The sequence below is a fragment of the Erythrolamprus reginae genome, chromosome 1 (genome assembly GCF_031021105.1).
Source record: "Erythrolamprus reginae isolate rEryReg1 chromosome 1, rEryReg1.hap1, whole genome shotgun sequence".
NCBI lineage: Eukaryota > Metazoa > Chordata > Lepidosauria > Squamata > Dipsadidae > Erythrolamprus > Erythrolamprus reginae.
The window spans coordinates 209,504,663-209,529,525 of record NC_091950.1 but is presented as its reverse complement, the minus strand read 5'-3'; the positions used below and the strand labels follow the sequence as shown (position 1 = coordinate 209,529,525).

The window sequence follows — 24,863 nt, the reverse complement described above, 5'->3', positions numbered from 1 at the left end:
AACATTAAACTGCAGTTTCCATTGCTTAGACCATTTATCTAGTAAAGCTAAATCATTTACCATATTACAGACGCCTCCAGGAATATCAACCCTATTGCACACTTTAGAGTCATCGGCAAATAGGCAAACCTTCCCTACCAAACCTTCCCCTATGTCACTCACAAACATATTAAAAAGAATAGGACCCAGAACAGACCCTTGTGGCACACCGCTTGTAACCTGACTCTGCTCAGAATACTCGCCATTAACAATAACTCTCTGATGTCTATGCTTCAGCCAGCTGCAAATCCATTGAACTATCCAGGGATTAAGTCCAATCTTCACTAATTTATCTATCAGCTCTTTATGTGGAACCGTATCAAAGGCTTTGCTGAAGTCCAGGTAGGCAATATCCACGGCACCACCTTCATCCAACACCTTTGTGACATAGTCAAAGAAATCAATGAGATTAGTCTGACATGATTTGCCTTCAGTAAAGCCATGCTGATTTGGGTCCAATAAGTTATTGTTTTTTAGGTGCTGATTTATCCTCTTTTTGAGTAGAGTCTCCATCATTTTAACTACAACTGATGTCAAGCTAACTGGCCTGTAGTTACCAGCTTCTTCTCTACTGCCCTTCTTGTGAATAGGCACAACACTGGCCATTCTCCAATCCTCAGGAACTTCTCCTGTTAACAAGGATTGGTTAAACAAATCAGTCAGGGGGGTAGTAATGACAGATCTGAGTTCTTTAAGAACTCTGGGGTGGATGCCATCTGGACCCATTGCCTTATTTATCTTTAATCGTTCAAGTTCTTCTAAGACATCAGCTTCTAAGATCACTGGAGCTGAATCCGTGCAGCTGGAAGCAATGCTATATCCCTCTATAGTATTATTTTGTAATGTGTCTTTTGAGAAAACTGAACAGAAGTAGTTATTGAAATGGTCAGCGATCTCCTTATTCCCATTAATGCATGTATTATTCCCGGTACTAAGCTTCGTGATGCCGCAGTTTTTCTTCTTCTTATCATTAATATATCTGAAGAAGGTTTTATCCCCCTTCTTTACAGATTTGGCAATTTCTTCCTCTTTTGAGGCTTTAGCAGCATATATTATCTGTTTCGCCTCCTTCTGTCTCATTTTATATACCTCCCTATCAGCTATACTTCCAGACTCTTTATACCTCCTATAGGCAGCCTTTTTTTCATTGACTATAGCCCTTACATCATTGCTAAACCATAGCGGTTTCTTCTTCCTTTTACCTTTAGTTATTTGTCTTACATACAGTCCAGTGGCTTTTAAGATGGCCTTTTTTAATACAGTCCACGGGATGCTCGCTCCTGCCATTTTATCCCTCTCCTTTAATTCATTATCTAAATATTCTCCCATTGCATTAAAATTTGTTTTTCTGAAATCCAATACTTTGGTTGCATTATAGGATTGCTCACAATGAGTTTTTACATCAAACCACAAACATAGATGGTCACTGCAATCTAAATTTTCTCCCACCTTGACATCTGAAACCCAATTCCCATTCGTAAAAACTAAACCTAGAATATTCTCCCCTCTAGTTGGTGTCTTAACCAGCTGTGCCAGAGCTGCTCCTGTAAAGGCCTCTACTATATTCTTACTTTTGCATGTAAGGGCACTGGGGATATTCCAGTCAACATCAGGCATGTTGAAATCACCCATAACCACAATATCTCCCTTTACTGCCATTTGGGTAATTTCATCCACCATCTTGTTGTCATATTCCTCGGATTGCCCTGGAGGCCTATAGATCACCCCAATTCTAATGACAGAACCTTCTTTATTTTGCATGCAAATCTAGAGAGTCTCTAGATCTTGACACGTATTTTGAATTAGTGTTGTTTTTAGACTTTCTTTAATATAAATGGCTACTCCACCTCCCCTTCTCTCTATTCTATCCTTCCTATACAGTATATATCCTGGTATGGATATTTCCCATTCATTAGAATCCTTAAACCATGTCTCAGTTATGGCAACCAGGTCCAAATTATCTCTAGATATTATGGCCATTAATTCACAGAGCTTGTTGCTCAAGCTTCGAGCATTTGTGCACATTACCCGAAGAACATTATTTTCGTTATTAGTTTGCCCCTTATCATCAAGAACTACATCTATATTATTTGCAGCTCCCTTTTCATAAGCTTCCAAAAACTGCTTTATCCTCATTGGTCGGGGACAGAAATCACCCACATCAGTTACATCTCTGTCCCCTTTACCTAGTTTAAATGCCTGTCCAAAAAAGTTCTGAATTCCTCACCGAGCACCTGGGTACCTCTGTATGATGGATGCAAACCATCCCTCTTAAACAACTCCCAATTAGACCACCTACTGACATCATGACTTACATAGCCAAAACCTTCAGCCTTACACCACTGCCTTAACCACACATTAAACTCTCTGATACACGTTGTTTTATCCTCTTGGCCACAAACCGGTAACACCTCTGAGAAAGTCACTGAATCAGTTATCTTACCCAGCTCCACACTTAGACATTGAAAATCTCTTTTTACTACATTAACATTTCTCTGGGACAAATCATTTGTGCCAAGATGCACCACCACATCAACGTTATTACCTTTACTCGCAGTCTTAACAATGTTTGTAATCCGCCTCCTGTCCCTGCTGGCAGTGGCCCCTGGGAGACACCTCAGCACCTTCACCACATCCTTGCTCTGTCCCAAATCAACACCTCTAACGGTCGAATCACCCACAAGAAAATGTTGCTAGGCAGATGATATATTGCTAGGCAGATGATAATAGATTTCTGGAAAGATGCTTCTCTTTTACTAGCAGAATACCTCTCAGGCAGTGGTCACTAACCAGTGATCCTTGGACCATTGGTGGTCTGCGAAAAAATTTGGTGGTCCACAGAAAAATTATTTGCATTTATTATATTATACTAAATACTACTTATCTTTTTAAAAAATCATATTAGTGGACTGTGGGATTTAAAATTATGAATTTAGTGATCCGAGATCCAAAATGTTGGTGAAACCTGCTCTAACAAACTATGCCTAAATAGCAAGAGCTTTCCATTTATTAAATCTGGATCCAACCCCAACCTATTTTTTTGTTTAGAGAAGAAGGTATGTTCCTCCCCCTTTTTTGCAATAACCTTTTCAAGTTGAGTTTTTCCTGATTTCGAAAACACATCAACTGGTACAAAAAATTAGAAGCCTTACTTTAATCGTCTCCGGTTGCATCACAGGGGCTGGCATGGCTATGGCACTTGGAGCATAAACTTGGTGATATGCTGCTTGAACTCCATGATCTGTATATGGCTGATAGGCAAACAAATATCTCAACTTCTTTTTAGAATTAAATATATTTTCAATATATTAACAACCACAATTGGATTTTCAGTTTACCCACTCATTCAGCCAAATCAAATCACTGCTTGCAAAATACAGTTTGAAATCAACAATTATAGTCAACAAAGGTCTCCCTGCACCCAAAAAATATCAATGTAGATTATTTTCATTATGATGTTGCAAAAATTCTGAAATATTAAAAATATTGCTAATATTATCTCTTCACTGACTTTTAGGCAAAAAAGCAACACAGGTGTTCATGTGTAAAATCTTGCAGAATACTTTTCAACCTTTCAGCTAAAATCATTGTAAATATTTTATAATAATTATTTAATAATATTTGCTGATAATTTTCTGCTAAGGTTCAGTCCTGACATTCTTTGTGAATTAACGCTGTATTTCATGTCCAGCTTTCAAAAAGGGAAGTGGTTGCAACATTTCATCTTCAAAACATTTATAATAGGAGGTGGGCAATCCATCTCAGCTTTCCTTATTTTATAGCATCATAGACTTCCCTTATTGATACATGTCCATTCATCATCTGCTTTTATTTATCTTTTATTTTTCATAAATTTTATTTCCTAAACTAGTCATTTACTTTTACTGTGAAATTTATTCTCCTTTACAAAGTTAGTGATAGTGAAGTAGATAAACTGAGTGTCCTTTAGGCAGGTTTCATTTGAAGTTGTGAGCATTTTTTCTTCCTCAACTCCAAGGCTCTCTACTAGGAAGTCACCCATAGGTCCTCTGTAGTTTCTGCAGATTTGCATGTGAGCAGTTAACTTCTAGTGCTCAAATAGATAATCTTGTCACTTTCTCCATGCTCAGAGAACCCTGTTAGTCTGGGCTCACTACCAATGTTCCCTCTAATTTTTTTCCGGTGTGGGCGGAAAAGTATAGTGTCTGAGTGGCAGTCCCTTTGGGACTGGGTGGCATAGAAGTATAAATAAATGTATAAATGTATGTATGTATGAATAAATAAATACATTTTCATGCCTGAGTGCCTGATTTTTTTTCACAGATGTCACCCAAGACAACTTATTGCATGATAATTTGGGGCTCGGAGCTGGGGCAGAAGAAGGTCCCTTCCCACTATGTTATTCTGTTATTTTATATTTCAATTAATATCATTATCCTCTTATAAATCCAGATAGGCCGTCATGCCTACTCCTCCTTCTTATACATTCTTCTTAAAAGAAACAAAAAAAACCTTATACAATTTTTTCCTAATTAGGAAAAAAAATTTTCCCTTCTTCTTTATTCAAAGAAATTAATAATAAAACAAAACCAAAATCTATTACTTTTAAAACTAAAACAACCAGTAAAACCAAAAACACAACTATTAATAAATCCATGCTTTAAAATCTTCACTTCTTAAATATTTATGATAGTATTATAGTAATCTAATAATACGATGAAAATCTATCTGAACACCAATGCATCAATTAATATAATTCCATATTTACTTTTCTATAATTTAATTCAATATTTCCAAGATCAATTAATTTTCAGGCACATAGCATTTACTATTATTAACTTTCATCAATCATCTTCATTTCCAAGTATATTTTAAATTCATAATGCAAAGTCATAAAATCATACAGTACATATCATAAACCCCTTATTTATCCTATGTATCTTCCATAAATTTTAACTATGTAATTCTATACAGTTCTAAAATTCTAATCCAATTTTACAAATTAATACATCCTAATATTAAACAACATCTAAATATATCTTTTACTATCATTGAATAGTCAATCCATATTTAATAATCAACCATCCCTCCTCAAATTTCTACCAAAGGGAAGAAACCATGTTGTTTTTCAGTAGCCTGCGTTTTTCTTTTAATATTTGTTATTCTTTTTAATTATAAGCTACCAAAGATTTTTACGCAACTGAGAGACATGAAAATTAAAGTATATTAAGAAATTGGATGATTTTGTTTTGCTGATCTTAATCTGCAGTAAATAAATTTTGGTTTTTAAAAAAACCACCATATTTTGCCCCAGAGAATTTCAAAATAAAATACCGCGTGTCTTTAACAGTGACTTCGGAATGGGCCAACTATCAATATCAAAATGCCACTTAAATAGTTGAGCTAGTTTCAAACTAGATTTTCATTTTCTTTCCCTCTCTCTCTCTCTTCCTTCCTCTTTCTTTCTTTCCCTTTCTCTCTCTTTTCTCTTTCTTTCTCTCCCTTCCATCCTTCCCTCCCCTCCCTTTCTCTCTCCCTCTCTCCCCTTCTTTCTTTCTCCCTCATCCTTCCTTCTCCTGTCTCTTTTTTTTGATCTACCTTTTGTAAAAGCAACCTTCTACACGGGGTCATGTAGTGTATAGCACACAAATAAATATAAAAACCAAAGTACAGTGATCCCTCGAGTTTCGCGATCTCGATCTTTGCGAAACGCTATATCGCGATTTTTCAGAAAATGTTAATTAAAAAATACTCCACTCTTCTCTCTCTCTCTTTCTTCCTCTCTCTCACTCTCTTCCTTCCTTTCTCATCTCTTTCTTTCTTTCCTTCTCTCTCTTTCTCTATCTCTCCCCCTCTTGCTCTCCCTCTTTTTCTCACTTTCCCTCTCTCGTGCACTGAGTGGCGGGCAGGCGGGCAGGCGGGCGGGCAGGCAGGCGGCGGGCGGACAAGCGGCCGGCGGACAAGCGGCGGACAAGCGGCGGGCGTGGCAGCAGCGAGGAGCCGAAGATCGCTGCTGGGCGGTGGAAGGAACCTTCCCTGGGCCAGGTGCGGAAGTAAAAACACCATCTGCGCATGCGCGGCCATGGAAAAAAGGGCGCGCATGCGCAGATGGTGTTTTTACTTCCGCACCACTATATTGCGAAAAATCGAGTATCGCGAGGGGTCTTGGAACGTAACCCTCGCGATACTCGAGGGATCACTGTACAAACAAATCCTAATGAACAGTATCTCATTAATGGGCACACTTGTTGATAATTTGCAGATTCCACGCCCCTCTGTATTGATAATGGTCCTTCCAAAAACAAGAATGGATATATATAAGCTTTCAAAATGTGTCGAATTCTATAAAATAAAAGCTAGTTTATAGACTACTGGTGATCTGGAGTAGTAATAAAAATTAAATTGAGAAGTGGTAATAAAAAAACACAATGTCCTATACTGAAAAAAAGATAAATGAGTAGGCTTAATTTTAAACAGTTCCCTCCAAATTTTTCATGGCAAAGAAACTGCAATCAGTAAACTGAGCAGCAAATCTGTGTCATTTGCCCACACTGTATTTTTCGGTGTATAAGATGCACCCTTTTACCTAAAAAATGTTGCTGAGGCTGCCAGGCAGGGGATGAGCGGAGTACCAGGAGTTTGGAGCAGAGGATGCAAGCTGCAGAATTCCCGAGCTTCTCTCCCCATGGGAGACAGCGGGCATTGGCCGAGGAGCCCTCCCGGCAGGCTGAAAAGCGGCTCAGGTGAGCAGCTCCACCCCATACCACGTTAAGCACTAGCAGCAAAGCCTTGTTTTCCAGGCAGCTTTCCGGGGCCTCCGGTTAGCTGGACAAGGCGGGTGCGCTACCCGAGTTAGCCAGTCCTCGCAGAGGCAGTGGTAGCAACTGCTGAGGCAGCTCCAGCGGCTTCCCTTCGAGGAGCAGCAGCACCGGGAATGTCATGTCCATGCCCCAGGCCCCCGTCACCAAATTGTGAGGCTGAGGAGGTCGGCGAACAGGTCCTGAAGGAGAGCCATCATCTGCACTGGCGCCATGTTGTTGGTTGGCAGGTTCGGCTTGGGTGAGTGGCTGTAGCAGATGCTGGGCAGGTGGCGCCTCTCCCCCGCTGAGTCAGCTTCGCTTGGAGCGCCTTTCGCCAACCGCTGCATTCTCCCAAAGGCGCCCCTGAAGGTGGTTGATTGGGGTGGAGGCTGATGGAGCTGAGCACCTTTGCGCCGGACGATCAGGACCGGATGAGGCAGCTTCACTCCGAGAGAAGCGGCACCTGCCACAGCCGCTCGACTGAGCTGAGCCCGCCACTCAACAACAACGGCTCTGCCCCTTCAGGGCCTGTTCGCCACCTATTCAGATTCGCTGGCGGCGGCAGAGGCCTGTGGTGTGGATGTGACATTTCCAGTGCTGCTGCTCCTTGAAGGGAAGCCGCTGGAGCTGCCTTAGCAGTTGCTGCCGCGCCTGCACCAGGACCGGCTAACTCAGGCGGCACGCCCGCCTTGTCCCTGCCAGCCAGAGGCCCCAGGCAGCCACAATGACATGAAGACAAGGTAGGTAAAGACTCTAGATTCTACCCAAAGACATTAGATACAAGATGGACAGCAAATAAATTCCTAAACTCTCTGAGGCGATGTTTGTTCTGATTTTCACCTCTGAGCCTTACTCCTGCCAGGTTTGAAGACCCTTGCACTCCTAACCCTTCAAACTTGACATATTTGAGACAAGTTGACCTTTAAGACCCGAGTTAGAGGTTAGGAGGGCAAGGCTCTTCAAACCTGGCAAGTTTAAGGCTTGTGCACTTCATTTCCCATTTCTGAGTTAGCATGACTGGTGGAGGAATTCTGGGAGTTGAACTCCACAAGTTAGTTTGTAAAAAATGTACATGGTTTTAAAAAATATACATTGTTGTAAAAAGTATTCTGCTACACTGGTATTTTATTTAACAATATAATACTACACCATTTGGTTCAGAATACTTTCCCCCTTGTTTTCCTCCTCTAAAATCTAGGTGCATCTTATACACCGAAAAATATGGTAACCCTCCCTCAAACAAAGAAAAATACCTTTAACATATGCTGCTTTTTTTACTTTACTTAGTACTGATGAATAGTAGTTGTCCATTTTAAGAGAATGCTACAGAAGGGCACAAATTCATAATAAAGCTAATCCTGCCCCCTGGTGGAAAACACATTATCTAACTTAAAATAAGAGTTAATATTTACCAGAAGATAGACAATCTGGAATTTCAAATGCACCTTTCTCCTGCCTCGCAAATCCCCTTTGATGTATTCTCAATTAATCAAATAAACTCTCCTATTTTAAACTTGAATTATCTGGAAAAAATAATCTAAATATCATAAATTGAACAGAGCAGATACAAATGCTTTACTAAATATAAATACCTCTGGAACTGCAGCTTCCATTAGGGAGAGAGGAGGAGGGACACATCCACCATCTTGTGCAATTTCCAATGGTTGATAAGTAATTTCAGAAGGATGAAGGTAAAAGAATGAAGTAGGAGAAGCAGGTGACTAAAAACAATAAAACAAAAAACTATGGGTACTTAATATATAAACCATATAATTCAACTACATCAGGAAATTAATTTAAAGTTAATTATTACTTTGACTACATTTTATGTATACATAAATAAAATGTCTGCACAAAATTCAAAAAGCCCTATTATCTAGCTATGCCACAAAAAGCAGGTTTAGTCCAAAAGATTTACAATATACAGTATCTTAATATGGTTAAAAACAAGTAGAACAATTTTTTTCTCCTTGTTCATTTTTCCAGCTTTTTATAATTTATTTTTATTTATTTATTTTGTCCAATACACAACAATACACAATTAAGGTTATAGAGGTTATACTCGAGTAAAATATATTAGAGAAAGAATAGAAGTGAAAATTTGGGAATAGAATATATCAAATAGAGAATAGAAGGATAATATGAGAGTAGTATAAGAAGATTAGAATAGAAGAATAGTAGATATAATATATCAGATATAGGAGACAATAGGACAGAGGACGAGAGGCACACTAGTGCACTTATGCATGCCCCTTACTGACGTCTTAGGAATCTGGAGAGGTCAACTGTGGATAGTCTGAGGGTAAAATGTTGTGGGTTAGGGGAAGATACTACAGAGTCTGGTAATGAGTTCCATGCTTCGACAACTTGATTACTAAAGTCATATTTTTTACAGTCCAATTTGGAGAGGTTAATATTAAGCTTGTATCTGTTGTGTGCTCTTGTGTTGTTGTGGTTGAAGCTGAAGTAGTCATTGACAGGCAGGACGTTGCAGCATATGATCTTGTGGGCAATACTTAGATCATGTTTAAGGTGTCGTAGTTGTAAGCTTTCTAGACCCAGGATAGTAAGTCTAGTTTCGTAGGGTATTCTGTTTTGGGTGGAGGAGTGAAGGGCTCTTCTGGTGAAATATCTTTGGACATTCCCAAGGGTGTTAATGTCCGAGATGCGGTATGGGTTCCAAACAGATGATAGGATACTTCAATGGTTTTTTTCCTGGTTTTTTTCACCAGTTAAAAAACAAATATATCTTGTTCTGACATGCAAAACATGACTATCCCATACAAAAGTTCAATTTATAGCATGGATTACTCTGACCTACGCAGTTAATAATAAAAGTGTTAGGAGATGAACCCCATTATTCATTCAGCAATTTTATATCATTGTATCCCTGTAATAGAGTGCTGCTTTCTAGCAACAGTCTATGGCAGTGTTTCTCAAGTAATGGGGCACCCCCGGGGGGGGCAAGCGATGCCAAGGGGGGGGTGCGACCCCAAGCAAGAGAATATATATATATATATATATATATATATATATATATATATATATATATATATATATATATAAATAAATAAATAAATAAAATTAATAATAATAATTTATTAGATTTGTATGACACCCCTCTCCAGAGGCTTGGGGCGGCTCACAACAATAGTAAAAACAATATTGTGGTGGAACAAATCTAATATTAAAAAGAAGCATATAAAAACCCTATCATATTTTAAAAAACCAAACAACACATACACACTAAACATAAATATAAAAAGCCTGGGGGAAGGTGTCTCAACTCCCCCATACCTGGCGGTAAAGGTGGGTCTTGAATAATTTACGAAAGTCAAGGAGGGTGGGGGCAGTTCTAATCTCTGGGGGGAGTTGATTCCAGAGGGCCGGGGCTGCCACAGAGAAGGCTCTTCCCCTGAGGCCCACCAAACAACATTGTTTAGTCGACGGGACCTGGAGAAGGCCAACTCTGTGGCACCTTATCGGTTGCAGGGATTCGTGCGGTAGCAGGTGGTTCCAGAGGTACTCTGGTCCAATGCCATGAAGGACTTTAAAGGTCATAACCAACACTTTGAATTGTGACCAGAAACTGATCGGCAGTCAATGCAGGCTGCAGAGTGTTGTAGAAACGTGGCAAATCTAGGAAGCCCCACGATAGCTCTCGCGGCCGCGTTCTGCACGGTCTGGAGTTTCTGAATACTTTTCAAAGGTAGCCCCATGTAGAGAGCGTTTGCAGTAATCGAACCTCAAGGTGATGAGGGCATGAGCGACTATGAGCAATGACTCCCTGTCCAAATAGGGCCACAACTGGTGCACCAGGCGAATCTGGGCAAACGCTCTTCTCGCCACAGCCAAAAGATGATCTTGCAATGTCAGCTGTGGAGCGAGGAGTTGCGAACCCAAGTTGCGAACCCTCTCTGAGGGGGTCAGTAGTCCCCCCCCGGTGATGGACGGACAGATGGAATTGTCCTTCGGAGGCAAGACCCACAGACACTCCGTCTTGTCTGGGTTGAGTTTGAGCTTGTTGACACCCATCCAGGCCCCAACAGCCTCCAGGCACTGGCTCATCACTTCCACTGCTTCGTTGACTGGACATGGGGTGGAGATGTATAACTGGGTATCATCGGCGTATTGATGATACCTCACCCCATGCCCTTGGATGATCTCACCCAGCGGTTTCATGTAAATATTGAATAGCAGGGGGGAGAGGACCAACCCCTGAGGCACCCCACAAGGGAGAGACCTAGAGGTCGACCTCTGATCCCCTACTAACACCGACTGCGACCGACTGGAGAGGTAGGAGGAGAACCACCGGAGAACAGTGCCTCCCACTCCCAACCCCTCCAGCTGGCGCAGAAGGATACCATGGTCGATGGTATCGAAAGCCGCTGAGAGGTCAAGAAGCACCAGGACAGAGGACAAGCCTCTGTCCCGGGCCCGCCAGAGATCATCCATCAACGCGACCAAAGCAGTTTCCGTGCTGCAGCCGGGTCTGAATCCAGACTGCTGAGGACCTAGATAATCGGCTTCTTCCAAGGACCACTGGAGTTGGAGCGCCACCAACTTCTCAACAACTTTCCCCATAAAGGGAATGTTGGAGACTGGACGGTAGTTATTGAGCACGGCTGGGTCCAGGAATGCCTCTTGAGGAGGGGGCGCACAAGTGCCTCCTTATAAGAAGCCGGAAAGGACCCCCTCCCAAGGAGGCGTTGACAATCTCCTGGACCCAGCTCCGTGTCACCTCTCGGCTGGCCGAAACCAACCAAGAGGGACACGGATCCAGCTAACAGGTGGCGGAACTCACAGCTCCAATGGCCTTGTCCACTTCATCAGGGGTCACCAAGTCAAACTCCTCCTAGACAGATGGACAAAGACGTTTAGCCCCAGTCACCTCGATTAACTCGTTGTCAGTCGATACTGCTGTGCAATTGGAGTCGAGGTCAACCCGGATCCGAGCAACTTTATCAGCAAAAAACAAATTAAATTCCTCGGCACTACCCTGCAAGGGCTCCCCAATTTCCGGGTTCGGCAGGCCGCTGAGAAGCCCCCCGTCTGTTTTAAAAGGTGACAGCCGGGCGGCGGGGCTTCTCAGCGGCCTCCCAAATCCGAACTTTTGCCGAACTTCCAGGTTCGGGGTTCGGGAGGCCGCCGAGAAGCCCCGCCGTCCGGCTGTCACCTTTTAAAACAGCCGGGGGGCTTCTCGGCGGCCTCCCGAACGCCGAACCCTGAAGTTCAGGTTTGGCGTTCGGCGTTCAGGCCGCCGAGAAGCCCCCCGGCTGTTTCAAAAGGTGATAGCCGGGCGTCGTCGTTTTATTGCGGGGTTGGTTTTTTTTGCATGGATTAATTGACTTTACATTGTTTCCTATGGGAAGCAATGTTTCGTCTTACGAACTTTTCGTCTTACGAACTTCCCCTGGGAACCAATTAGGTTCGTAAGACGAGGTATTACTGTATTCCTACTTTCAAATGGTTTCATTCAAAACTTGATCCATTACATTCTTACATTCTATGGTACATTTGTTAATAGCATTATTTTTTAAAAGTCTTGAAATGATACAATCTTTCTCAATATAACATGTGAATTTATCTATTTGAGCTTCATTGAGAAGAGGCTGACTGAGGAACTCAGCATGTTATCAACCTTAATTCTTACAGTCAGTTGCCAGGAATAATCAGGAAACTATGTGGTGTTTTCAACATGTTATATCAAAATTCTGTTTGTAACATGGCTACAACATGTTACAAGCAACATGGTTAGTGATTATTCAATCATACAATGCCTATGTCTTTATTTTCAATCCTGCTTCTCCTATACAATATTTTTTATCAAAAGAGAAAAACCATTGTATTTTTATTGTTTAAGAAATATGGAGAGTCAAACAGAATAATAATATGTGGGAAGGAAACTGAAAAAATATTTTAATTTACCTGGGGAATACTCCACTGCCATTGTCCAGGAAGGCATTGTGCAGGAGCCTAGGATAGATAAAAACATTTTTTTGTTGATACTCTGTCTAATCAAAATTATAAAGCAATATATGCTGTATGTACAGGTAGTCTTGACTAGGTAGTCTTGACTAATGACCATACGTTTAATGACCATTCAATGTAACAGAGATGCTGAAAAAACTGACTTACAACTGGTCATCTCACAACCACTGCAGCATCCCCAGTCATGCAATCATGATTCGGACATTAGGCAAGTTGCATATATTTATGATATTTGCAGCATTCCAGGACCATACGATCACCATTTCCTAGCTGGCTTCTGACAAGCAAAGTTAATGAGGGGAACTGGATTAAAGATGTGATTCATTTAATAACTATGGCAAAAATGGTCATAAAATTGAGTGCAACTAGCTTAAGAACTGCCTTGCTTAGCAATGAAAGTTCCAGTCCCAATTATGGTCATAAGTCAAACTTGTGACTGTCTATACAACTGTCAATGCAATCTTTAAATAAAATAAACATTGAAACCATTACAATTAATAAAAAAGCTAAAATAGTATTAATCAATAAAATCTAAATGGAATATATTAATAATTTTTCAATGTTTTAGTTACATAAACAAAAAGAATTGTAATTAATGATCCCCTTTATTTATAATAATATTGAATAAATACAACCTTCGTTACCTGATAGTGATATGTTGGTTGTTGATAAATTGGCTGAGCTAGCATCACAGGAGAACTAGAAATTGAACGTGACTTTAAAAAGAAGAAAAGAACATCAATTAGTATTTTGTTGGGATGGAGATTACCTGTAGGCACAAAGTCAATGTCTTTCTAGCTTTCACCTGAAAAACAGCCAGTTTGGGGGCAATTTTCAGGCTGTTTTTAAACAGAAAAAACCCACTGTTTTTTGGCAATTTTTCAAGCCAAACTGGACAAAAATGAGTGGGAGCAGGGCCAGTTGGGGGACCATTTTGCTGGTTCTTCGAACTGCACAGAATCGGAACAACTGGTTTGGGCAAATCAGTCTGAAGCAGCATCAGCCCATCTCTGGATCTGAGTACACTGTATACTTGCACTTCTGTCTCCTTCCACAATCCGGTCAAGAGCCTCCGCTGCAGCCTTGTTCCAGGCCTCAGCAAGAGACTCTGCCGAACTGTGGACGAGTGCAACTGGAATAACCCCAAGTGCCCTCTGAAAGCCCTCTGGGGCCATCAGGTGTCTGGGGCGGAACCTCCTAATCAGTTCCACCTCCCTGCGGGCAAGGATTGGAGCCAGGAAGTCAAGCCGCAATGGGAAATGATCTGACCATGACAAAGACAACACTTCTAAGCCCCTTAGTCTCAGACCATTACTCAATTGTTCAGAGAGGAATACCATATCGGGTGCGTGCCCCCCCTCGTGAGTTGGACCCTGTACTGCTTGAGTCAGGTCCATGGCTGTCATGGTGGCCATGAACTCCTGCGCTAGCCCAGAGGTTTCGCCGAGCGATGGTAGGATAAAGTCACCCAAGACAATACGTGTGGGGAACCCCACCGCCAGCCCGGCTACCTCCTCGAGCAGCACAGGCAGGGCTGTTGACACGCAGCTGGGAGGCAGGTACATGAGCAATAAGCCCACCTGAACCCCTAAGTCCAACTTCACCAGGAGGGACTCACAACCCCCAATCTCTGGAGCAACGAGTCTACACAGGCAAAGGCTCCCTGGCTATAATATCCACTCCTCCCCCACTTATATTAGAATTGAAATTTATTAATGAGATTGAGGAGATAGAAATTGATCTGCTGATAATTATTAATGATGGTTATATGGCCTTTTTTCAGATTTTAATAATAGATAGGTTATATAAGGGTTTTAATTTTTAAGAAAAATGTATAAAGAGAGGAAAGAAGCGGCTTAGCATTTAAAATATTAGAGCCATTGTTTGTATTAACTACTTGAAGGAATACTAATGATTAAATTAAAATATAAGATAATTGGTTTATCTGGATGACAAAATTAGACTTGCCAACATGGAAAAATGATCTATATCAAATCAAATAAGTATGAATTTAGAATTGTTTGTGACTACAGTGATCCCTCGATTAGCACGGTCTCGATTAGCGCGAAACGCTGCAACGCGGTTTTTCAAAAAATATTAATTAAAAAAATAAAATATTAAAAAATAAAAAATAAGTCCACGCTAGTTCTCTCTCTCTTTCTCTCCCTGTTGCCGGCGTGGTATATGAGAGAGAAAGAGAGAGGCAGAGGTCGGGCGCATTACCGGGAGGTGGAGGCGGCGTGGGGACGCTGGGTGCCGGGGACACCGAGGAGGGGGTGGACGTCAACTGCGGGCGGGAGGAAAGCGAATGCCACGGGGCTGGGCTCGGCTCCCCCCCTTACCAGCCCCGCCGCGGAAGGCTCCATTCTGTTCCCTGAATGGAGACCGCCGGCCGCTCAATCGGACCGGCAGGGAACAGAATGGAGCCTTCCGCGGCGGGGCTGGTAAGGGGGGGAGCCGAGGGGGGAGCCGAGCCCAGCCCCGTGGCATTCGCTTTCCTCCCGCCCGCAGCCGACTGATCGTGGGCTCCTTCGCAACCTCGGAGAGCTTCCTGGTTTTCGTGAGCTTTCATGCCCTGGAAGCTCTCCGAGGTTGCGAAGGAGCCCACGATCAGTCTCGGCTGCGGGTGGGAGGAAGGCGAATCCCCCGTGGGCTCCGTTACATCTTCCGCTGCCAGCTAGGCCATGCTGGCGGCAGCGGAACAATCGCCTTCCTCCCGCCCGCAGCCGACTGACCGTGGGCTCCTTCCCGAGCTCCCTTCCTGAGCCTCCCGTTTTCTCTCCCCCCCCCTCGCCCCTTCGCCTCCCTGTGTTCCTAGGAGAAGTGCTGGGGATTGAGGCAAGACAGACCTTCTGCTCCTCACCAGCACTTCTCCTAGGAACACAGGGGGGCGAAGGGGCGAGGGGGTGGAGAGAGAACGGGAAGCTCAGCATTCCGTCAGCCGCAGCGCTGGCTGTCAACTTTTCTTTTTAAAACTGGGCAGGAGCTGACTTGCCTCCCCAGTGCTAAAAAGAAAAGTTGACAGCCAGCGCTGCGACTGACGGAATGCTGAGCCTCCCGTTCTCCCCCCCCCCACCTCGCCCCTTCCGGTTTCGGCGTTCGGCAACGGAGTCCGGCGCTGGGGCCATGCGGGGCCGCTCATCCAGGGGGGCGTGGACTGGCAAGTCGCCCGCCTTTCTCTTTCTTTCTCTCTCTTATACCACACCGGTAACAGGGAGAGAAAGAGAGAGAGCGGAGGGCACCTTGCCGGTCCACGCCCCCCTAGATGAGCGGCTCCGCATGGCCCCAGCGCTGCCCAGGCAAAGGGGAAACCCCAAGATCGCTTGCCGCTTGCCGTATTGCAGCGAAGGAGGCGAAGCAAGGCTCCAAGCTGCAATACGGCAAGCGGCAAGTGATCTTGGGGTTTCCCCTTTGCCTGGGCGGCGGGAAGACCAAGGGAAGGTTCCTTCAGCCGCCCAACACCTGATCCGCTCCGCAGCGCGGAAACGGGGAAACCCCATCTTCGGCTCCTCGCTGCTTCCGCGCTGCGGAGCAGATCAGCTGTTGGGCGGCTGAAGGAACCTTCCCTTGGTCTTCCCCGCCGCCCACACGCAAACTCCACCATCTGCGCATGTGCGGCCATGAAAAAAATGGCGCACATGCGCAGATGGTGGTTTTTACTTCCGCATCCAGTATAACGCGGAAATCGGTTAGCGCGGGAGGTCTTGGAACGTAACCCCCGCGCTAACCGAGAGATCACTGTATATATGTCGTACTAATATTCTACTGCCTATTATTGTAAATGAAAATGGATGGTATATTGCATTGATGATTGTATATGGAGAGGAAAAAATAAAAAAATTACTCAGAAAAAAATGACCTTTGCGATCATATTATAAGCAACTGCATTCTCTTCGCTGATGATGTAAAGCTATTCAATATCACCAACAATGCTGCTACCTTACAAAAAGACCTTGACTATGTGTCAGAATGATCAAACAATTGGCAACAACAAATCTCAACCAACAAATGTTCTGTCTTATACATTGGCAAAAAAAATCAGAACACAAAATACAAGTTGGGCGGATACAACCTTGTAGACGACCCTCACTCTATCAAGGACTTTGGAGCACTCATCTCAAATGATCCAGTGATCCAGTGCCGGAGCTCACTGTAACAGCATTGCCAAATAGGCATTATGAGCTGTTAACCAAATCTTGTATAGCTTCTTCTCTGTATTGAACTACAAAGTAGGGCATACAAAACTTTTCCTAGACCAATTCTTGAATACAGCTCATCAGTACTAGATATTAGACATTAATACAATTGAACGAGTCCAGAGATATTTCACGAGAAGAGTGCTCCACTCCTCTGCTTGCAACAGAATACCTTTTGCCACCAGACTTAAAATTTTGAGCTTGGACAACTTAGAACTTCACCCTCGTTGATACGACCTAAAAACAGTATATAAAAGTATCTGCTACAATTTCCTACCTGTCAAAGAATACTTCAGCAATACATGAGCACACAATAGATACAAACATATGGTAAACCACTTCAAACTTGATTGCAGAAAATATGACTTCAAGAGTTGTCAATGCCTGGAACGCACCAACTGACTCTGTGATTTCTTTCCCAAACCCCCAAAGTTTAACCTTAGACTGTCTACTGTCAATCTCCCCCCATTCCTGAGAGGTCTTTAAGGGGCGTACATAAGTGCACCAGTGTGCCTACAGTCCCTGTCCCAGTATGTATATATGTACGTATTTATTTGATTTTTATGCTGCCCTTCTCCTTAGACTCAGGGCGGCTTACAACATGTTAGCAATAACACTTTTTAACAGAGCCAGCATATTGCCCCCACAATCCGGGTCCTCATTTTACCCACCTCGGAAGGATGGAAGGCTGAGTCAACCTTTAGCTGGTGATGAGATTTGAACCGCTGACCTACAGATCTAGTCAGCTTCAGTGGCCTGCAATACAGCACTCTACCTGCTGCGCCACCCCGGCTCTATATTACCATTTATTTGTATCCATTTTGATGAAATAAATAAAATAAAATAAAATAAAAATAGAAATTACCCATGGCTGAGGAACAGATGCAACTTCAGGAGTGTGAAAATAAGCTACTCCATTATGATAAGTGTACGGATATCCGGTTGAAGTTGTTAAGTACATTGTTCCAGCTGCTGGCATTATACTGGAACCTGAAATAATGACAGAATAAAAATATGTATGTTTTTATTTTATCATTTTGTGCTCTTGCAATAACAAGTTTTTAGTTAGTAAAAACCAGATATGTAACATGTAGGTTTGAAATTTTGGGGACCAAAAAATTAATCAGATATGGAGGTACAGTGAAACCTCGGCTAATGATTACAATCCGTTCTGGAATGTTGGTCATTAGCCGAAATGTTCGGTATCCGAAACAATTTTCCCCATAAAAAATAAAGGAAATTTAATTTAATTGGTTCCCAGTCCCTGTTGACTCGCTATTTCCTTTATTTCTTATGGGGAAAATGGATCCCTTGTTTATCACAGGTGTTCCGTTCCAGGACCACCCGCGATAAAGGATTTTTTCTCCCCCCCCCCCACACACATTGTCCCTCACTCCCCTCTCTCCTTATCTCTTTACCTCTTGTCTCTCTGCCTTCATCTCCTCCCCAAGGGAGCAGAAAGCGTTGCTTTGGTTATGACAAGGCAGCCGCTGAGATAGCTGGTCCCGCCGGTGGCAGCGGCTTCTCTGAGGAAAGTGGTAGCGGAGGCGGCAATTGCTGAGGCGTCTTCAGCGGCTTTTCTTCGATGAGAGTGGTGGTGGCCTGGGGCATGAACTTGATGTTCCCGGCGCTACTGCTCCTCGAAGTGAAGCCGCTGGAGTTACCTCAGCTGTTGCCGCCAGCGTCGGGGCCAGCTAACTCAGCTTCCCTTCGAGTAGAGGCAGCGCCGGGAACGTCATGTCCAGGCCCCAGGTCCCCACTGCTGCCACTGTCGTTGAAGAGAAGCCACCGGAGCCACCTCACCAGTTGCCGCCACCACTGTCCTCAAAGTGAAGCTGCCGCCGCCAGCTGACTCAACACCTGCCTCATCATAGCCAAAGCGACGCTTCAATGCTCCCCTGGCGAGGAGACGAAGGCAGAGGGGCAAGAGGTAAAGAGAGGAAGGGGGGAGTGAGGGACAATGGGTAATTTTTGGTTGTTATTCAAAGGCGTTATCCAAAGCGTTCGCTAACCAAAGTTCCACTGTATCCATTAAATTTCCTAAAATTTCTTAAGCAGGAATTTTAAGTACACACAAATCATTTTATAGGTAGGATTTTTTTTGATGGAATAGAGAAATACAGTGGTAATTTGCCCAGAGACAATCAGTTTGGTGGCTATAACAAATCTAAGCCTAAGCATAAATCTAAATTTGCATCATGAGTAACAGGAACTTGTCATATAATTCTAAATTAAGGTAATAGTGATAAACAAGTAGTCCACAACTTAAAACTACAATTGGGATGGGAATTTGTTGATAAACAATACAATCATAAAGCACATCACATGACTACATCACTTAGCAATAGGGATTCTTACACTCTCCATTGCCACATTAATTGAATTCTATGGGTCATTAGCTAAGGACCCACCACAATCCAAACTAATCTAGACTTGATCCTTTGATTCGTTTTAGGGAACATACAATGGGTCCTTGTATTTGCAGCACCACTCCAATCACATAATTGTGATTTGGGCACTTGGCAATCAGCTTGCAATTAAGGTGCAGTGTCCTGTGGTCACATGACTGCCATTTTCAACATTCACTGCCAATTTTGGACACACAAAGCCTATGGGGAAATCAGTAGGGGGTTGCAAATGTGATCATGTGACTGTGAGATGCTGTGACTGTATGAGAATTATGTGACAGTAGCAACTGGAATTACTGAAACTCCTATAGTAAGTCGGTGCAGTCATGTGATGTCACACTTTACCACCGTATTACTTTAGTGACAGAATTCCCAGTCCCAATTATGGTTAGTAAGCAAGGGCTCTCTGTAGAACATTGTTTCATCACAATGCAAATGTAATACTTTATTGTCTGTAGCATTTGCATGGGAGAAGTGTGGGTCAACAGGTTCCATTTCAGGCAAATTTCAAAGTTTTACAATATCTGTTTATTAGGTGGAATATAAATATTGTGGTTCTCTTAGCAGTTTGAATGGCTGAAAGTGAAGAGAAAGGAGTGGTAGTTGGAGACACTACAGAGAAATAAAAGAGATATGCATCTTGTCCTTTCCATAACTCTCATGTGTCCAGACTGAATGCCACATGGAGGGATTTTAGATTGTTGATGTAATGTGAATAAATAGGGTGAATCAGAAGTCTCATGTGCAGCAAATACTCTCTTGATTCTAGCAGTTTAATGTGCTCTACATGAAAGGGATTTCACTGAAGGATGGGCAAAGTGGGAGATAAAACAAATACATACGAGGAATCCCTACTTGTTGTTTTCTTATTGCTGGACCAATGTTGAGTTTCTTATCTTTATAATTTAATTTTTCAGCCTAAACAAAACAAAGGAAGTATGTTATTCATATTACTTACTTCTAAATCTTGTTTTACAAAATGTTTATGAACAATCCAACAATTTTTTCAGATATTTATTTTATTAGCTTACAAAAAAAACTCGCAATTTTTTTGGGGGGGGATGCTTGGTTATTATTACAATTCTTTTCTTCAAATAATTAATATTACTATATAAATATTTTGAGAAAATATATGAATTCAAAATATAATACAATCCCTAGATCCCCCCCCCCACACACACACTTTTTTTCAGGGTACTGGCTTTAAATTATAAACTCCTTGATATCTTGGAACCAAGGTTTCTGAAGGACTAGGGATACCTGTTTCATTATGTGCCTATGACTAAAATAGAATTGTGTTTTGATGGGGTGCTATTTGACATGCTTTGTCATGTTAAGGCATTTGATAGCTATCTAAAAGTACTGTAGCTTTCTTTAAGTGATTGCCTGCTGCCTGGGTCTAAGACAACTTGCAATAGCCAACTTGCCACTGTCAACTTGCTACAGCCAACTCACAGTGGCCAACTCGTTGTGTGACAATTCAACCCTGTATTGTTTTGTTCAGTTACTTTTATTATTGCTGACAGCTTCTCCATTGAGTTTCATTGTGGGAAGTTAGAAGGGAGCAGCAGAAAACTTCTACCCTCCCTTGATTGCCATACATACTGGAAACGAAGACATCTTGAAAAAATATTTTTGCACATTTCAACCCATTTCTCTCCTTTTGAGCATCCCATTCCTATAACACAATGTCCATGAGCATAAGAGTAGCCCAAATGTCTACGGTATCTGAAAAAAAACCCAACCCCTGTATCTCCTGTAAGTAATTTGCATGATTCTCTTGTACACATAGATTTAAAATTGATTATACATTATGGTAGCCATTTTGTGATAGTGCCCACCAAATCTGAAAAAAATTAATATTCCTATAGTCTTCAAATAACATTCTTCACAAGTATGTAAACATGAGAGGATTACTGCTATCTATGTATATACAATAAAATAATCATTTACCTCTTGTAAAATTTTTTGTGCATCTTCCTGAGTTTCAAATGTGACAAATCCATACCTAAGTAAAATAACAGAAATTATTTCCTTAAAATACATTATATGTGTAGTCTTCCAAAATGTTAACGTGTTGTCTGACAATTTTGAGGCATTTTGTAGTCTACAAAAAAAGGAATGTGAAGCAACAAAGTGTTTGTATCAGCCTATCTACTGAGAATAAGGCTTTTAAAAAACATTTCTCCCAAAGAGAAGGCAGATTATGACCTTCCAAAAAAGCCCAAGTTACTTCCATGTATATTTTATTCATAGAAGAAAAAAAATTAAGCTACAGGCCTAAAACAGTGGCCAAAAACCAAATTCTTATTAAAATGAAAAAACCACTATCTTACAATAAAGATGCTTCTTATGTTAATCAAAACAGAATTCTGGAAGTTAAGTATTTTACATGTGGAATTGAAAGGTGAAGTCTCTGTGTAACTCTAGCTTGACAGTAGACATATATTGCATGAGACAAAAGCAAAAATAGATAAAACTCAGAATGGTATGCAAATAAAATTAGCATAAATGTTAATATAAACTTACATCCTTAATGTTTTGATTTGGTTGTACTTTCATATTTTGTGTTATTTCTAGACCAGTGATGGCAAACCTTTGTTGGTTTGCATGCCAAAACGGGGAGTGCGCATGCTAGTAAGTGTCCATATGCTCACACCTATTTCCTCCCCCCACCATTCACGCACACTTCTGCACTGCCCCCTGTGCATGCGCACAAACTCCTCCACCCCACGCATGTGCACAGAACTCACTGAAACCTGGGACAGTGAAAAAATGTCCAAACAGGCAAACTGGAAGTTCGGAAAAATGGACTTTCGGTTTGCCTGTTGTGCCATTTTTCATACTCTGGAGGCTGCAGGAAGCTCCCCTGAAACCCTGGAATGCGAAAAACATCACAACAGGCAAACCAGAAGTCCGTTTTTCTTCTGGTTCCAGTTTTCCCGTTGTACCATTTTTCGTACTCCGGGCCTTCAGGGAAGCCCTGAAGCCTCCAGAAGGTGAAACAGCTATCCACAAGGCAGAAAATCAGCTGGTCAGCACACCCATGTGGGTTGGAGCCGACAAGGGGAAACACCTTGCGTGCCCTCCAATATAGCTATGCATGCCACCTGCGGCACATGTGCCATAGGTTCGCCAACACTATTCTAGACCTTTTCTGGTTTACATTAGGAGAATGTAGCAATATTCTAAGTCACATTTAGTATAAAATTCAACTGCTGAAGCTGTACTTAGTATAAAAGATATCCTTCTGGAATTACTTTCAATAAAATGAATCCATTTTTCAAACTGAGAATTCTTTCATTTCAATTTACTATTTTTATGAATCTTTGCATTGAAACACATCTGCCAACTTTAAAATAAGATTTCAAGTGAATAAATTATTTATTTGCATAAAATGACATATAGCTTTTCAGTGGGATTTGTATAGATGAATAGGATGCTTATTTTTAACTATAATACTTGATATAGTTGAATGGCTGTAGTGAACTACAAATTAAAACCATGCAGCTGAAGTTCTTTTCTTTTTTTGAACCTATTATGCTTTACATCATGTTCTAAATACAAAAAAGTAGGACTATAATCAATCAACAATAGAAAATAAGATTATTTGTCCAAACTCTTTGTGTACTCCTAGCAGGGTGGCATGTTATAGTAATAAATATGTCTATGTACCTCAACAAAAGTATGATCGAGAAATACCATATAGGCAGGTATAGAAATAAACCAGTGAAATGAAGCGCCGTCTAATAAAGATATATTTGTGATCATTATGTTAAAAAGAAAGTATCTATCATTGAAATATCTAGAATTTGAGCCTAAGAAGGAAGATCAACCTGCTATTCATGTGCAAAGTAAGTGCCATATAGATACTGAAAGAATATAGATGTGTCTAGTGGTTAAAGAATACAGACAGTAGATAATCATAATTAAATAAAAAAACCTTTTGAACTTCTTGCAGCTGTTCTGTAACATATTGTGTCAATGAAGACAGCTCTCCTTTTAGCCTTTACATGAAAAGAGGACAAGTGAGTGAGTGGCATTGCCCTTGAAGTTATCATTTCTAGTGTTTGATAAAGTAGAATTTTATATTTACCAGATAATCGTAAGTAAGCAGCTGATACCTTAACTAAAATAGAATTTCACCTTATGAAACACAAGGAAACATAAATCTGAGGGCAAAGCTCTCCTATAAGGCAAAGGCTAAAAGAAAAGCCATGTTCGTTGATAGAATATATTACAGAACAGCTACAAGAAGTTCAAAAAGTTTCTTCATTACATAGAAAAGTACTGTAGAGAGACTCTTAGGAGTACCCAGGACAACGAATATGAAGCACCTCCGTTGTTCAGTACTTTTGAGTGTTGTGTAACTGAAAAAAATTCTCAGGCAAATGTTCAATAAAAGACAATGCATGCAAGAATAACTGCATTTAAATACTCAAGGTACATAAAGCTATGTTTAATAAGTTTATCTTTGTGAGGTTGAAGAAAACAGAAGCTGTTTGCTATTTTGTATCATAAGATATCCAGGTGGCAGCATGAAGAATATTTCATACATTGGCGATAAAGTGATAGCTGCTGTATCTTTTGTATTTTGAAATGCAATATTGGTGAACATTTTGTCTTGTGAGACAATTTATAGTGATACCTTGTCTTACGAACTTAATTGGTTCCAGGATGAGGTTTATAAGGTGAAAAGTTTGTAAGATGAAACAATGTTTCCCATAGGAATCAATGGAAAAGCGATTAATGCGTGCAAGCCCAAAATTCACCCCTTTTGCCAGCTGAAACACCCGTTTTTGTGCCGCTGGGATTCCCCTGAGCCTCCCCTCCATGGGAAACCCCACCTCTGGACTTCTGCGCTTTTGCGATGCTGCAGGGGAATCCCAGCAGTGCAAAAATGGGTGCTCCGCTGGCAACAGAAATCTGGAGGTGGGGTTTCCCAGTGAGGGAAGCCTCATCGAAATCGCAGCATCGCAAAAACACCGAAGTCCTTGAATCCTCACCTGCTGGGATTTTCAAAAAAATTAATTGCATCTTAGAGAGTAACAACATTAATAAAAGATATGTGGATGAAGAAATAAATGATAATAGGGTAACTTTTTAGCAATTTTCCCCTCATGTAAAATAACTGTATACACTTTTCTAAGAACCATACTCTATGAATTTAATTAAATGGATTTTAACTGAGTATCATGACCAGTAGTGGGTTTCACTTACCTTCACTTGGATCTGGGATCGCGCTTGCATACTTCTGCACATGCGCAGATTGACTGTGATGAGGTCTAGGTGGGTAGGCAGAGCCTCCTGCCACTGCTGCTACCGATTTGCCCGAACCAGGGCAAATGGTTAGCAAAACACTACTGATCATGACATATTGTTTTATTGCAAATTTATAACACAACTTGCCTTCTAAATTGTTTTCAATCAAACACAGCCTATACATTTTT

At 41.6% G+C, this 24,863-nt stretch overlaps 1 protein-coding gene across 3 annotated transcripts in view; it reads right to left on the bottom strand.

The window, feature by feature from the left end:
* Positions 1-24,863, bottom strand: part of BOLL (boule homolog, RNA binding protein) — a 40,053-nt gene that overhangs the window by 6,146 nt on the left and 9,044 nt on the right. For all 3 annotated transcript variants that reach the window (XM_070737664.1, XM_070737682.1, XM_070737672.1), the window contains exons 4-10: positions 21,367-21,421; positions 20,256-20,331; positions 17,871-17,995; positions 13,454-13,525; positions 12,747-12,794; positions 8,411-8,539; positions 3,192-3,290 (exon numbers count right to left, since the gene is read on the bottom strand). In XM_070737664.1, the coding sequence (XP_070593765.1) occupies positions 3,192-3,290; positions 8,411-8,539; positions 12,747-12,794; positions 13,454-13,525; positions 17,871-17,995; positions 20,256-20,331; positions 21,367-21,421 (604 nt within the window). The remainder of the gene's footprint in view (positions 1-3,191; positions 3,291-8,410; positions 8,540-12,746; positions 12,795-13,453; positions 13,526-17,870; positions 17,996-20,255; positions 20,332-21,366; positions 21,422-24,863) is intronic.